Source organism: Cyanistes caeruleus, unplaced genomic scaffold (assembly GCF_971803275.1).
Source record: "Cyanistes caeruleus unplaced genomic scaffold, bCyaCae1.hap1.1 HAP1_SCAFFOLD_81, whole genome shotgun sequence".
Lineage (NCBI taxonomy): Eukaryota > Metazoa > Chordata > Aves > Passeriformes > Paridae > Cyanistes > Cyanistes caeruleus.
In genome coordinates, this window is record NW_028255891.1 from 1,497,448 (window position 1) to 1,510,715 (window position 13,268).

Consider the following 13,268-nt stretch of genomic DNA (forward strand, 5'->3'; position numbering starts at 1 on the left):
CAGTTTACTAGATAACCACGAAAACATGTCTTATTCTCAAGTCTTTCTATGTTTGGACTGATACATGAGTTAACTTTCCTATTGCTTTTGTAATTTCTTTCACTACCTTTTAGCTATCATTTAATTTGCCCCACTCTCCCTTCTTCTGCTGACAGCGTTTGTATTTCTAAGCTGTCACACGAGGCTTCTACCTGCAGTTCCATTTAAATCTGTTTTGTTGGATCTGGACCAGAACCTATTACAAAGGATTTAAGTTTTGTTTCAGTGTTGCTACTTCTACTGATCATCACGGACAACACGTGTCCTGCTTGTGGAATTGTTTTGGGGGCAGCTTAAAAATAAGGGCTCAAAAAAACCTTCTCTTTCCCCTCTGCTTTATAGCCTTCAAAATCTTTTTGGTAATTATGGAAGGAACACCTTGCTTAGCTGCTGGTAGTGAACTTAACAAACATTTGATTCTATTTGCCTTGATATCTGAAACAATTATAAGGAGGGAAGCTGGGGGTCTAACACTCTGAACCTAAAGTCTAGTCAGAAATGCTTTTTCCCACGTATGTGCTTCTTGTTCTATTTAGACAACAAATGCTTTTTTTCAGAAGAATGAAGCCACCATAGACTTCCTTCTTCATCTCAAAATCTTGTTTATTATTGACTTAACTCACTGGTTAGGTTTGACTGGGCTGGCCACCCACAGCCAGTCTTCAGATCTTCCTGGCCTTCCACAGACTTCACAATTTTTCAGGTAAAAGGATTTGCTACTTCTTCTCTTATGGTTAAAAATTACTTTTCTACTTTTGGCTTCAACTTCAACTGGCTGACAATGTCAAGGTAAGATTATTAAGGCAGACATTTTAATGGTGTAATTTAATTTCCTAACTTAACTTTTACTTTCATGTTGTCTTTACACGACCTGTAAAGGCGAGTGAAGGCACAGAAAGAGCTTTAACATAAAGAAAACAATGACAGTGAGGACTGGCCTCTAATGACTGGAGATTTGAGAGAAGGGATGCCCACACAAACTATTTCAGCAGCCAAGCTGTGGGAGGCACACGGGGCTTCCCCTGATGTTGATGGCCTGGCTACTGCTCCAGTCCCCTCTTGTGGAGCATCAGTGGCAGCCTGCCGAGCTTCTCCTCTAGCTGAGATGTCTGAATTTCTGGGGCCTTAGAGACCTTGACTCGAGAGGGATGGCTCTACCCGTGTTCAGCTCTCCTGACGGCTCTTTCTGTGCTCAGCAACACTTGCACAGGTCTACACTACTTTGCTGCTGCTGCTGCTGCTTCTCTCTACTCCTTCACTAGGACTCAATCTCCTGGCTGGATGTTGTGAACAGCAAAGTCTAAAGGCAGGCTCTGTGCTAGCTGAGCTTCTTGTCAAAGAGCTTTTACAAGAGACACTATCCAGGCTACATATTGTTTCCAATAGATATCCTTTATCCCTACCCCCAGGTAATTCTCAAGGCTGAGGATTACCAGGATAAGGAATTCTAAACATCAGTTCAAAGGGAGATAATTGAGTATCCCCACTGGGTCTGGCCCTTCTTCTTGCCCAAGCCAGTGGCAAGAGCCGGCATCTTGGTTTCTATCACCAGCTTCAGAAGGTGTTTCTTTATTTCCCCATTCATCTTTTCATCTCAGCCAGAACTCTGGGGGTGCCAGGGGCTATGGAGGTTCCATTGGATCCTTAAAGCAGTCAAAACTCTGAGACATAAACTTTGAAGAATTTAAGAATTTAGAGAAGCTGAGGCCTTAATTAGAAAGAAGCCTTGCTAAATCTAAACAAAATAAATAGATGGGCCTTGTTAAAATTAGAGGGAGCTAGAGAAGCTTTGCTAAAATTAGAGGTTAATCATTGGCTAATAACTAATTGTCTGTCAACTCTATGCTTGTTCAGCTGGGCTTACAATGAGAAGCAATGAATCTGGTAAGGAACTTGAAGAACAGAAGAGAATTGCAAATCAGAAACTCCTGGAAGACATGAAACTAGGAGCCCAGCCAAGGGTCCATTTGTCACTTTGCATTGAAAAGGTAGAAAGGTCAGAAGGAGGAAGAGCCATATCCCTTCCCTCCCTTCTCTCACCCCTCCTCATAAAAGGACCACCAACTCATTTCAAGGAACAAACTACGCATGCTTAATTGCTTTTTTCCTAATTAGCATAGGAAGCAGAGTGTGGGTGGCAACGGGGTTATGAATATGCATTTGTGTTCCATATTTCTGGAAATAAAAAGCCTGTATTCACCAGTATTCGGGGCCGTGTGTATTAAGGGGTGATCTGACACATCGGCCCAGCGCTGCTAATAATCATACACTTTTTAACCCTAAACCAGTTCAAGAGTCTTTGTCTGTCTCAGTTGGATAGTGATACTAGATCATATCCATATTTTAGTAAATCAGTCTTAGAATGCAGCCAAAAATTGCATGTGGAAAAAGGAAAAGAACTGGTGGGTTTGGGAAGATGAGGATGGATTTTGTTAACAGCACACTGGAAACAGCACCAAGAGAAGGAACAATTGTTTTTGGAATGCTCCCATGTGAAGGTACAGCAGGTTTTAGTCTTGAGCTCAGGTTTGTTTGTGCAAGTGAAACAACAAAAACAACAATGATGATGATGATGGTAATAATAATGATAATAAGAGTAATAATTATAAAAATGATAATAATAATCAATAATATATATTTATATCCAAAATTAAAAATTGATAATGTGAAATAATGTTGACAATACTAATTTGTGAGCTTTGGTTGCTCACTGTAACACTAAATACCCTACAAAAAAGGACTAGCAAAGACCCAAATGTCAATGGTAAACTTTGTGAATTGTATACACAGAATAAAGGAGGAAGGGGTGAAGTTGGCTGTTTTTATATGGTTTGCTGATGCTGTGATGTGCAATGCTTTGTCTGTTCCTGGGAAAAATACAGAGATTAAAACTGCTGGGTTTTTCATGTACCACATTATCCAAAAATGGCAGGATTGGTTCCATGGCTGGAGAGGCTGTTAAAAGAGCAGCTGATAAAATGAGGAGATGGGAACCTGTCCCGGTGGAGAACTCATCTCCCAGATGGGCTCCATGCCCTTAACAATGGGCCCACTGGGAAATGGAAACCCCTGGGTGTGCACGGCTGCACCCAATTTGCAAACACAGCCATGGACAGTGAGACTTGGACTGCCTGGGAAATTGTTCTGGCTGTGATGGCCCCTGCCAGGGCCACCCCAGAGGCTGCAGGGCTGGACCTTCATGCACTGGAATTCATTAGGAGAAATCAGAAGCAAATGAGAGTTTACAATGCAGGAATAAGAATTCAGATTCCTCCAGGACACTTTGGTTTGATAACTGCTCACTGGAGCTTGGCCTTGCAAAGGGCTCATGTCACGGGAGGAGGAATTGATGCAGATTATCAAGGAGAAATTGAAGTAAGTCTGTTAAACAATAGTGAACAAGATTTGGTTTTCCACCACAATGCAGGGTAATATAGTTATCAATATTGCAGTTTTAAAAACAATTGTAAAAAAAGGACATCCACCTCAAATCACCTCCATTTGTGGAGATAAAAGGTATGGATCCAGCAGTCTTAATAAAGGAGCCAGAGTGTGGGTCCAGAGGCCAAATGGCCCTCCCGAGTCAGCCAAAGGAACAGCTCTGGGCAAAGACAACACTGTTTGAATCCTGAGACCTGGGCAGGAACAATGGGAATATGTCCCTGCAGCCAAGTGTTCTCTGCCAGAACAAGTCGATGGGATGGGATATTGTTTTACAGACCCTGCCAGACCAAATCTCCCTGTTTGCCCCAACGGCCCCTTTGGAAAATGCTCAGATCCACGGGGCTCCATGTGAAGGCTGATGTGACCCTGAGGGACTTCCACACCAATTCCAGCCAGGAGCCTGGCTGTCCCTCAGGGACTGGGACCCAGCACCTCTCCAGCCGAAGGGAAAAGGACCCCAGCAAGCCTTGTTAGCCACAGACAGCGCAGTAAAGCTGAACAGCAAAGGACCTTGGGGACATTATTCTGGAATTCAAAAGGTGCCAGCTCCATGGACAACAGAATTATTGTTCCTAACGTGAATGAGGGTGAGGAAAAAGAATGAGTAAGCTTGTGATGGTAAAGCACAGAAATCCTTTCACATTGTGGCCTCCAACTAGAACAGGGCTTGGTTTCTCCGGAAGGGAAATCTCAGACAATCCTGTAAAACTGATAATTGCATTCCTGTGTTCCACAGCAGTTTTCTGTCAGTGTCCCTGCACTGGATCCATTACGAGTCAGAGCCCATTGACAGAGTTTTGGCCACCCCACAGGGTGAGCCCTCCGAGGGAACCCCATTCCTCCCAATCTGAGCTGAGAACATACCCAGCAATTAGTTACATTGAGTATTTTGGCTATTTTGATCTTTAAATTTTCAAAATCATTTTGATGACTAATGCCTTGATTAAATTCAGAGGTGTTTCTGGCAAACAAAGATCCTGTCTGACTCTCAAGATTCAACTTACAGGTGTTGGGGGTTAGGTGTCCTTTATTTTCTATTTAGTTCTGGCTTGCCTGTGGAATTTTTACTCATGACTTGCAGGGAAAACTTAACTGCGGGTACCTGGTGGGTGCTTGAGGAAAAACAAAGAGTTTGGCTGGGCCCAGGGGGGGAAGGAGGCAGGAAAAGGGGAGGGTGGGGACAGTTTGGTGTCTTCTTCAGCTTCGGAGAAGAACACTTTGGGTGCAGAGCTGTTGTGGTGGGGAGAAGGGAATTTCGCCATCACCCAGATGGAGCTGCTGCTTCTTCTCCTTCTTCCCTCTTCATTGGTGGCCTCGCACCCCCTGTCCTGCCAGGACGTGTGGCAGTGCCAGCCACCGCCACGGAGCTGCTGATCCACCTCAGCCACTGGCCCGGGATCTGATCTCATCCCTGCTGTTCCAGCTGAGTGTTCCTCAGAGCCCTGCAGGAGCACCAGCACTGACTGCCAACCCGAGGGGGTTTGTGAAACAAAGCCTCTCCTCCATCCTTTCCCGTCTCAGCCCAGAAAGCTGTCACAGGGTCCCTGGCTCTGTTTTCTTGCTAACGCTGTAGTTATTGTTGTTTGTTTGCCTGGTTATAAATACTAGTAAAGAACTGTTATTCCTATCCCCAGATCTCTGCCTGAGAGCCCCTTGATTTCAAGATTATCATAATTCGGAGGGAGGGGGTCTACATTTTTCATTCCAAGGGAGGCTCCTGCCCTCCCTAGCAGACACCTGTCTCCAAAAACCGAGACATTTCCATGAGTAAATTTTACAAAGTTTTCAATAAAATTCTTATTGATAAATTTGCCTCCATTTCATTTCTAACAAGCTGTTCCTAAAGATCCCGTCAGGCTGTCTTAGACACTTTGGGCAAGGGATTCCTTCCAAGCTGGGCCACTTGGGGGGGGATGGGGGCGGCCCCAGGGCGGAGGGCAGGGTGTGCAAGGGCCCTTTGTGACACGCTGCAGCACGGTCACCGTGGGATGGTGGCAACGGGAGCAGATGTCAAAGGGCCCTTTGTGACACGTGCTGACATAGGAGCTGGCGGTGACAGGGCCACGCCACAGTGCTCGGTGCACGCGACGGGTCAGGACGCGCCAGAGCGGTGCTGTGAGGAGCCCCCGCACAGCGCACTCCTTTGTGTCGGACCTGGAGCTTTTCTGAAGCACTATTACTACAGGTGACCTCGAGGCCAGACCACAGGTCTTGCTGACCTGTGGCCTTGCTGAGCCTTCCTTCTTAAGGTTCTCTTGAGGGCAGACCGTGGGACTTGGTGACCCGGAGCTTTTCCGAGGTGTCGCCCATCCCTGCAGTCTCTGCCCTTGAGACCAGACCACAGTCCCTGTTGAGGAGCCTCCTGTCCTTGTGGCAGGAGCCCTCAAGACCCAAGTGCAGGACTCGCTGTCTTGCAATCTTGCCAGGACTTGAGTCTTGCAGGTGCCTTCCAGGCACGACTGCAGGACTTGCTGACTCTGAGCTTTTCCGAGCCATCTCTCCTGCAAGCAGCCAGAAATCCAGTCACTGCCATGGAGCAGCGACCCCCAAGAGTGCCCAAGTTGGCCTGGCTTGAGGAGCAGGAAGAAGAAGGCTCTGGAGCTGTCCTGGCACAGGAGTCTGAAGAGGTGCAGGAGTTCCAGGCACCACAGGAGGGTGAGTTGCAGAGCTCGGCCTTAGGGCTAGTGTCTGTTGCCAGCTTGGCCCCATCCCATTACATGCCATGCCATCCCCTGGTGCTGTTCCTATGGAAAGGATTGGAGAGTCTGGAGGAAGATATGGAGCAGCGACCCCCAAGAGTGCCCAAGCTGGCCTGGGTGGAGGATGAAGAGGAGGAAGAGGAAGAAGGCCCTGGAGCTGCCCCAGCACCAGAGACCGAAGAGGTGCAGCAGTTGCAGCCACTGGAGGAGGGTGAGTGGCAGAGCTGGGCCACAGGGCTGGTGCCTGCGGCCATCTTGGCCCCATCCCATCCCATTGCATCCCATCTCATCCCATCCCACACTGTCCTGTGGACACACACCCATGGACAGCACAAAAAAGGGGCTGGGGCTGCCCCCGCAGCAGTGGCCGTGCTGCATCCCCTGGGGCATCCCGGGACTGTCCCTGCCTGGGGAACGCAGGGCTGGGCTGTGCTCTCCGGCCTCTCCTGCAGCCCCTCAGCTCTGGCTGCTCTTTGCCAGATGCAGCCATGGACGGCACACAAGAGCAGGACACCGCCCGTGGCCGCTTCCGCAGAGCAGCGCAGGTACCTGCAGCCATCCCCACCTGGGCTGGGCCTGCTGGCACTGCTCAGCCCAGCACCGCACTTGGAGCACTCCATGCAACTTCCCTGCCTTCCTGCCCTTCTCCTACAGTTTCTTTACCAATACATCAAGAGAATTGGCAAGGAAGACACCAGACCTATGGACACTGAGGTCAAAGCATCCTCAGAGGTCTTGGTAGAACAGAGCAGCGCTGCCCAGCTGGATCTGCTTGTAGAGACGGCTCTTTTCAATCCAGAGCAAGTAAGCAGCCTGTGGCCAGCCTTTGATCCTCCAGCAATTGCTTGGCTTTCCCAAGCCACGCCTGCTGCTCACTTGAAGCTTTTGAGGCCATGGCAGTGGGCTGGAAGAGAAGCACTTGTCTGGGGAAGAAGCTGGGCACATTGCTGACTCCCTCTGCTAGCATTCCAAGTCTCCCTGTGCCTTCTTCAGGTGCCCGGCGTGGTGAGGTACATCCACCAGTGGCTCATGGCCAATGAGGCTGCTGAGCACAGGATGGATTGGGCCCTGATGCAAGTGGCCGAGGCAGAGCCCGATGATGTGGCCATCACTCTCCTGCGGGTGGCCCCAACGTGTGACAGGTATGGGGCCCAGCTGCCCCGAGGCCTCAGGGCTCCCCAGCCCATCACCCTGTACAGCCCGGCCCAGGGCTGTGAGCAACACAGACTTGCAGGGCCCTCTGGCTGCTCCCTTTGCCAGCCCTGCTACAAAGTCGGCCCCCGAGCCTGCTGCCGTGCTGCCAGCCTGCCCCTCAGGGGCCTGTCCCCACAGGGCTGGGCTGCCTGGCTGCTGCTGCCGCTCAGGGCCAGTGGGCACAGGCAGAGCTGGCGGCCAGCTCAGCTCCCCGCTGCTGCCCAGCCCACGGTGCTGTGTCTGACCCCGCAGAGCTGCTATGGCCATGTGGACGACCATCTTGCTCTCGCCCTGGATTTCAGAGGAAGTGACACCGCTCCTCATCAATGTGGTGGGGAGCTGGCCGCAGAAAAACCTGGGCACCTCTGATGGGGACAAGACGGCTGTCTTTTCCCTGACTGTGAGTTTCTGGAGCTGGCCTTTGCTCACCGCAAGGCCGGCCGCCTCTCCAGCAGCTCTGTTGCCTCCTTCCCCCACTGCATCTCCCTGCTTCAGGCACTGGCCACAAACCTGGCCTAGGGGCAGCTTCAGGGCCACCAGGCCCGCTGCTCCCCGTGTCTCCCCCGGCTTCTCCCTGCCATGCTCAGGCCCTGCCACACGGACGCCCCGGCACTGAGCGCTGTCTCGGGCTGCTTTGTCCTCTGCAGGCAACTCTGGTGATGTGGAAGATCCTCCAGGGGCCCTGTTGCCCACAGATCCTCACAGTCTATTTCCCCCGCCTCTTCGTGCATCTGCTCTTCCAAACGTACTTCAGTACTTTGTATATGACAGAGGACGTCCATACCTTCTGGAAGGAATGCCAGGAGCAACACGGCCTCTCCACCAGCCCCAACAGGTGCTCCATGCCACTCCTCCTGTCCCTGCCACTTCCCCAGCCTCGGAGCCAGCGCTCCCAGCGTCACCTGGGCTTTGCTGTGCACACAGGTTTGCAGTGCAGACCCTGAAGGCCCTGCTCTGCAGTCTCCACTTGGAGCATGTGGTGGTGGCAATGGAACGCAAGCGTGGCTGGGACACGCTGCTCTGTGCTGACACCCACCACTATGCCGTGGGTCTGCTGGCCAGGTGAGCCCCCCTTCTCCCCACTGCCTCTGGCATTTGTGCCCCCTGCCCGGGATGCCCCCCCACAGTCCCCGTGGCCATGGGCCTGAGGGCCTCGTCACCGAGGGATGGCCAAGGAGACTGCAAAAGGCTGCGAGAGGAACCTGTCCAGGAGCAGCCACATCTCAAGGGCCCAAATCGCCTCACAGGGTGCTGGGGCAATAGGACAACTGTGTCAGTCAGTCCTGGGAGAGGCTTTTCGCACCCTTGCTGAGACTCTTTCTGCCATTTTCCGCCTTCCAGGGTAATGCGCCGTGCATCTGCCCACTTGTGCAAAAGCATCTTAAGCTACCTGCTTGAGGTGCTCAGCAAACCGTTGCCACTCTGGGATGTCTCTGCCATGGCATTCCTTGTGGAGGTGAGCCTGATGGCCAGCACTACCTCGCTCAGCTCCCTGCCAGCCCTGTCCCCTGGCACAGCCACAGCTGCCTGGGATGGCACCCGCGCCCTGTGCTGCTGCCTGGGCCCAGCCCTGCGCACTTCCAGGCTCCTGCCGGCCGGCTCCCCTCTCACTGCCCTGTGCCTTTCAGCTCCTAGATTGCCTGGACTTGAGTGACTGTGGTGACAGCCTAATGGAGATCTTGTATAAGTACCTGTGGTACAATTCCACAGAGATGCATCACCAGGTTCTCAGGGCTCTCCTCCTGCTAAAGGACCGTCCCTCCATGGTGAGAAGGGGGCAGCAGCTGAGGCCGTGTGGGCAGCATGAGGCTGGGCAATGCTGTCACTTGGCCTTGGCTGGCCTTTGCCTTGGGCGCTGAGGCAGCTCCTCGCAGCCCTCCTGCCTCCTGCTTCAGCTGCCCGAGTGCTTTGGGACAGACCTTTGGCCTCTGGGCCCTGCGGCAGCTGCCCGGGCTTTCACACACTTGTGTTCTGCACAGGCCGAAAGAATTCAGAGCCTGACAGGAAGACTAGTGCACCTCCTGTGGGACTTGGACAGTGATGTGGCCAGGATGAGCACTGCTCTTCTGAGCCATATTTTCCTGAAAGAAGACATCCCAATATCCTGGCGCAGGGCCCTGCAGCTGGCTGAGCCGCTCCTGAAACTCCTGGACAATGTAAGGCTCTGTGCCCCAGCCACAGCCACTGCCTGCTGCCCGGACACTTTGTGCCCTGTGCATTTGCAGACCTGTGCCGATGTGGGCCATAAGAAGCCAATGATAAGGTCATTTTTCCTTCCTTCCTTTCATACAGCCTGATAGCCAGGTGCAGCTGCTCTCCATGTCTCTCCTTCGAAGAGTGATGTCTTCAGCAGAAGAAGAAGGAAGAAAGCCCCTGAAGGAACGAGTGTACCAGAGCCTGCTCCCACTCTTTTTCCACTGCCAAGATGAGAATCGGCATGTGGCAGAGGTGAGGACTCCTGGGCTGCTGCTGCGCCTTGGCAGGGGGCTCAGCTGCCTCCTGCCCTGACGCAGGCTTGCAGGCTGCAGCCTCCTCCAGCCCTTGGCACTGGGACACTCCTGTGCCCTGCCTTGTGGGGCCATTTGCTGCTCTCTGCTGCTCCCCAGGCCTCTCGGACAACGCTCCTTCGCGCGGCTGACTTCCTGAAGAGGCCAGACCTGGAGAAAGCTGTGAGGAAGGAGAAGCTGTGGAAGTTTGCCAAGCTCGTGGTAAGGACAGCCTGGAAGTCCCAGCCTCAAGCTACAGAAGCCCCCTGGCCCCGGTGCTCAGTGTGTGGGGCTGGCAGCTGTGCCCCTGCCCACTGCTGCACCCGGGGTCCGCACGGCTTCTTCTCCAGCCCCCTGTGGCCCCGAGCCGGGTGCCGATGGAGCCCCGGCCCAGCGGGGCTGCGGGCCGGGCCGGCACCGCGGCTCCCCGGGCAGCAGCCGGCCCTCTGCCCCCTCCAGAGCCCGGCGCCAGCGGCTGCTGGCCGGGCCTCAGGGCTGGCCGGGCGCGGGAGGCCGGGGCTAGCCGCAGGCAGCAGCGCCCCGCCGAGGGGCAGAGCCCGCGCCAACCCTTCCCTCCTGCCGCTCTCTCCAGCTGGCAGACCACAGGATCCCCTTGGCCGAGCACCTGCGCCGGGCCCTGCAGTACCTGCAGGACCCACAGGAGACCCTGCGAGCGGCGGCCATCAGGGTCATCGGTGAGTCCCGAGCCCGGGCTCCCTCCCCGCCCCGCCGCAGCTCGGCCCCAGCCCCGGCTGCTGCCCTGGCAGCGGCACCCGGGCCCGGCGCCCTGGAGCCCCGGCTGCCCTCGGGGCTGCTGCTGCCGGCCTCTGGCAGCCGTGCCCTTGGGCTGAGTCAGGGTGCGGCAAGGGCCCGGGCTGAGCCCTGCCGGGGCAGGAGGCCGTGTGGCCACAGGGCTGGCAGCGCCGCTGGCAGGGAGCTGTGCTGCTGGGACCCTGACAGGCTCTGTGTTCTCAGGGATGGCCGGGGAGCAGCTGAGGGGGCAGCAGGCAGAGCTCCAGGTGTTGTGCAGAGGTGAGCCACGGCAGCAGGCTGACAGTGTTGGCTGTCGGGGGCAGCTGCAGCCCTGGCCAGGCTGTGGAGGGCTCTGCTCCCTGTCCCGATGAGGGGCGGCGTGGGCAGAGCACAGTGAGATTTCAGGGCCACGTGGGGCATTTGTGGCCAGCAGCTTTGGGCTGACCCCCTTGGTCCCTGCTCCCTCCTGGCCAAGGCAAGAGCCGGCTGGCATGGCCCTGGCAGGGGGCTCTCGCTGGGCCCCCACAGCTCTGGGGTCTGACCGTGGCTCTGTTCGTCTCTCTTGCAGCCCTCGAACGCCTGACGGAGGACAGAAGCTGTGCCGTGTCAGACCTGGCACTTGAAACGCTGTATGTCCTCCAGGCCATCCAGAGTGCCCGATATTCCATCCTGCAGAGGATGCAAGACCAAATCCTCAGGGCATGGAGGACACGGCCTCGTCTGTCGGGCTTGGGCTGGCTGCACTGCTGGAGATGTACTCAGAGCTGACCTGAGAGGCTCTGTCTTCTGGGGCCACATGGGCCAGCCAGGATTGTTTATTTCATAAGGGTTGTTCTTTTCCTATTTTCTCTTCTTTTTAGTATGTAAATAATATAGGATATGTTAGGGCTGAGAGGCTCTATCTTCTGGGGCCACATGGGCCATCTGTTATTTTTTTTTTCATAGAGATTATTCTTTTCTTCGTTTCGTTTCCATCTAGTATGTAAATAATATAGGATATGTTATAAACCACAAGAGTCCCAAGACCTTTCTTTTGCTGCCCAGGTTGTGTGGGGCATAGGGGAAGAGAGGGAAAAGGGTTCTTGTGTTCAGCAACCTGCCAGGGCATGCAGTGGTGCAGGGGAAATGGCCAGAAGCCCCTTGGCCTTTGGTGGTTGTGCTGAAGCCACAAGCCCTGTGGCAGGCAGGAAGCGCCATCTGTGTCCTGCTGCCCATGTGTTGCTGCCGTGATGGCTGAGGAGCTGCTGGAGCTCCTGTGGGGCTGCGGCGCTGCTGCCGGGCCAGGCTGGGGGAGCCCCTGAGGGCACGGGGTGCTGGGAGGCTGTGAAGGGATGAGGGGCTGCGGAGGCCCAGACGGGACAAGGCAGTGGGAAGGCACGAGGGGGATGTGTGAGGGAGTGGGTGGCAGGAGGTTCCAAGGGGACAGAAGGCCCTGGAGGAGCCGGGGTGGTGGGAAGCACTGAGGAATTGGGTGTCAGAGGCCATAAGCAGCCCCCGGGCAGCCGCCTGGTCCCTGACACCCGGCTGCTCCGGTGCTGCCCCAAAATGTCCCCCAGGCCTGCAGCAGAAGGCCTGGAGGCTGGGACACCACCCCAGCAGGAGGGTGGGGACAGCCCGAGGTGCCCAGGCTGGGCTGGCTGGGGACATGGAGGGCAGGGGGTGCTGCCAGGCCACGGCCACTGGGTGCCTCCAGGAAGGGGCAGTGGGCAGAGGCAGGGCTAACGGCCAGCCCGGGCCCTCGCGGCTGCCCAGGCCACGCTGCTGTGACCGAGGCCCCCCTGACACAGAGCTCGGGGCCCACAGAGCTGCTGCCACCATGGGGAGGGTGGCGATGTCTCCTCCGGCAGGGCTGCCCAGTGGCTGCTGCCCAAGCGGCTCTGGAGCCCACAGAAACAGCAGCAGAGTGTGCCCAGGAACAGCAGCAGCCCCAACGTCGGCACCTGCGCACTGAGGCGTCCGCAGCAGCCGGGTGCCAAACAGGGGGAGGCTGTGGGCACAATTGCCTTTGCTTTGGCAAAAGGCTTCAGCAGAGTTGGCCACAATGGCTTTCTCTTCACTTGCAGCCTTACAACAACGCTTGCCAGTTTCAGCTGCAGCCTGTGCCCGTGACTGACTTGGATGGCCGTGCTTGAGGCCGAGCTCGCCTTCCACACTCAGGTGTCCCAAGGCAGCGGCATTGGCGCCATCCTGAGAAAGAGAGAGAGAGAGAGAGAGAGATAGAGAGAGAGAGTCTGATGGGGCAGGAGGCCTGTGCTGCAGCTGCCCTCCCTCTCTTCTGTCCAGGCACCTTAAAGATACATGAAACCAAATCCTGGACTTGCTTGGAACAAAGGAAGAAGCAGCATGCGCTGAAAAAAAGCAGGGACTTACACAGCTCAGTTTTGCTCTCCACTTGGGCAATCCCAGAATCCCTGAGCACTTGGTGTTGCAAAGTAGCATCAACATCATCCAGTCTCCAAGCACACTTCCATGGGCACAGGTGGTGTGCAGGCACAGCTGTCACTAGAACTGGGAGAACACTTTTCCATGTTGACCTTTTCCTCTCCTGGATTTCAAGCAAAGATGAAAAAATCATCTGGTGAATGACAGGTGAATAGTGTAGCTCACAGAACTAGGAGTAGGAGTCTCCAGTGGCCCATGGTGTGTCCATTCA

General features: G+C 54.8%; 1 protein-coding gene across 1 annotated transcript; it reads left to right on the forward strand.

Annotated features, from left to right (window-relative positions):
- Positions 1-5,548: 5,548 nt before the first annotated feature.
- LOC147646740 (maestro heat-like repeat-containing protein family member 7) lies at positions 5,549-11,626 on the forward strand. Its single transcript, XM_086873074.1, has 16 exons — positions 5,549-6,138; positions 6,238-6,393; positions 6,663-6,727; positions 6,837-6,986; positions 7,176-7,324; positions 7,629-7,776; positions 8,024-8,211; positions 8,301-8,438; positions 8,718-8,832; positions 9,005-9,142; positions 9,356-9,532; positions 9,669-9,824; positions 9,983-10,084; positions 10,455-10,557; positions 10,838-10,894; positions 11,184-11,626. The coding sequence occupies exons 1-16, from the start codon at positions 6,015-6,017 to the stop codon at positions 11,381-11,383; spliced, it is 2,166 nt and encodes a 721-aa protein (XP_086729200.1). The 5' UTR covers positions 5,549-6,014; the 3' UTR covers positions 11,384-11,626.
- Positions 11,627-13,268: the final 1,642 nt, after the last annotated feature.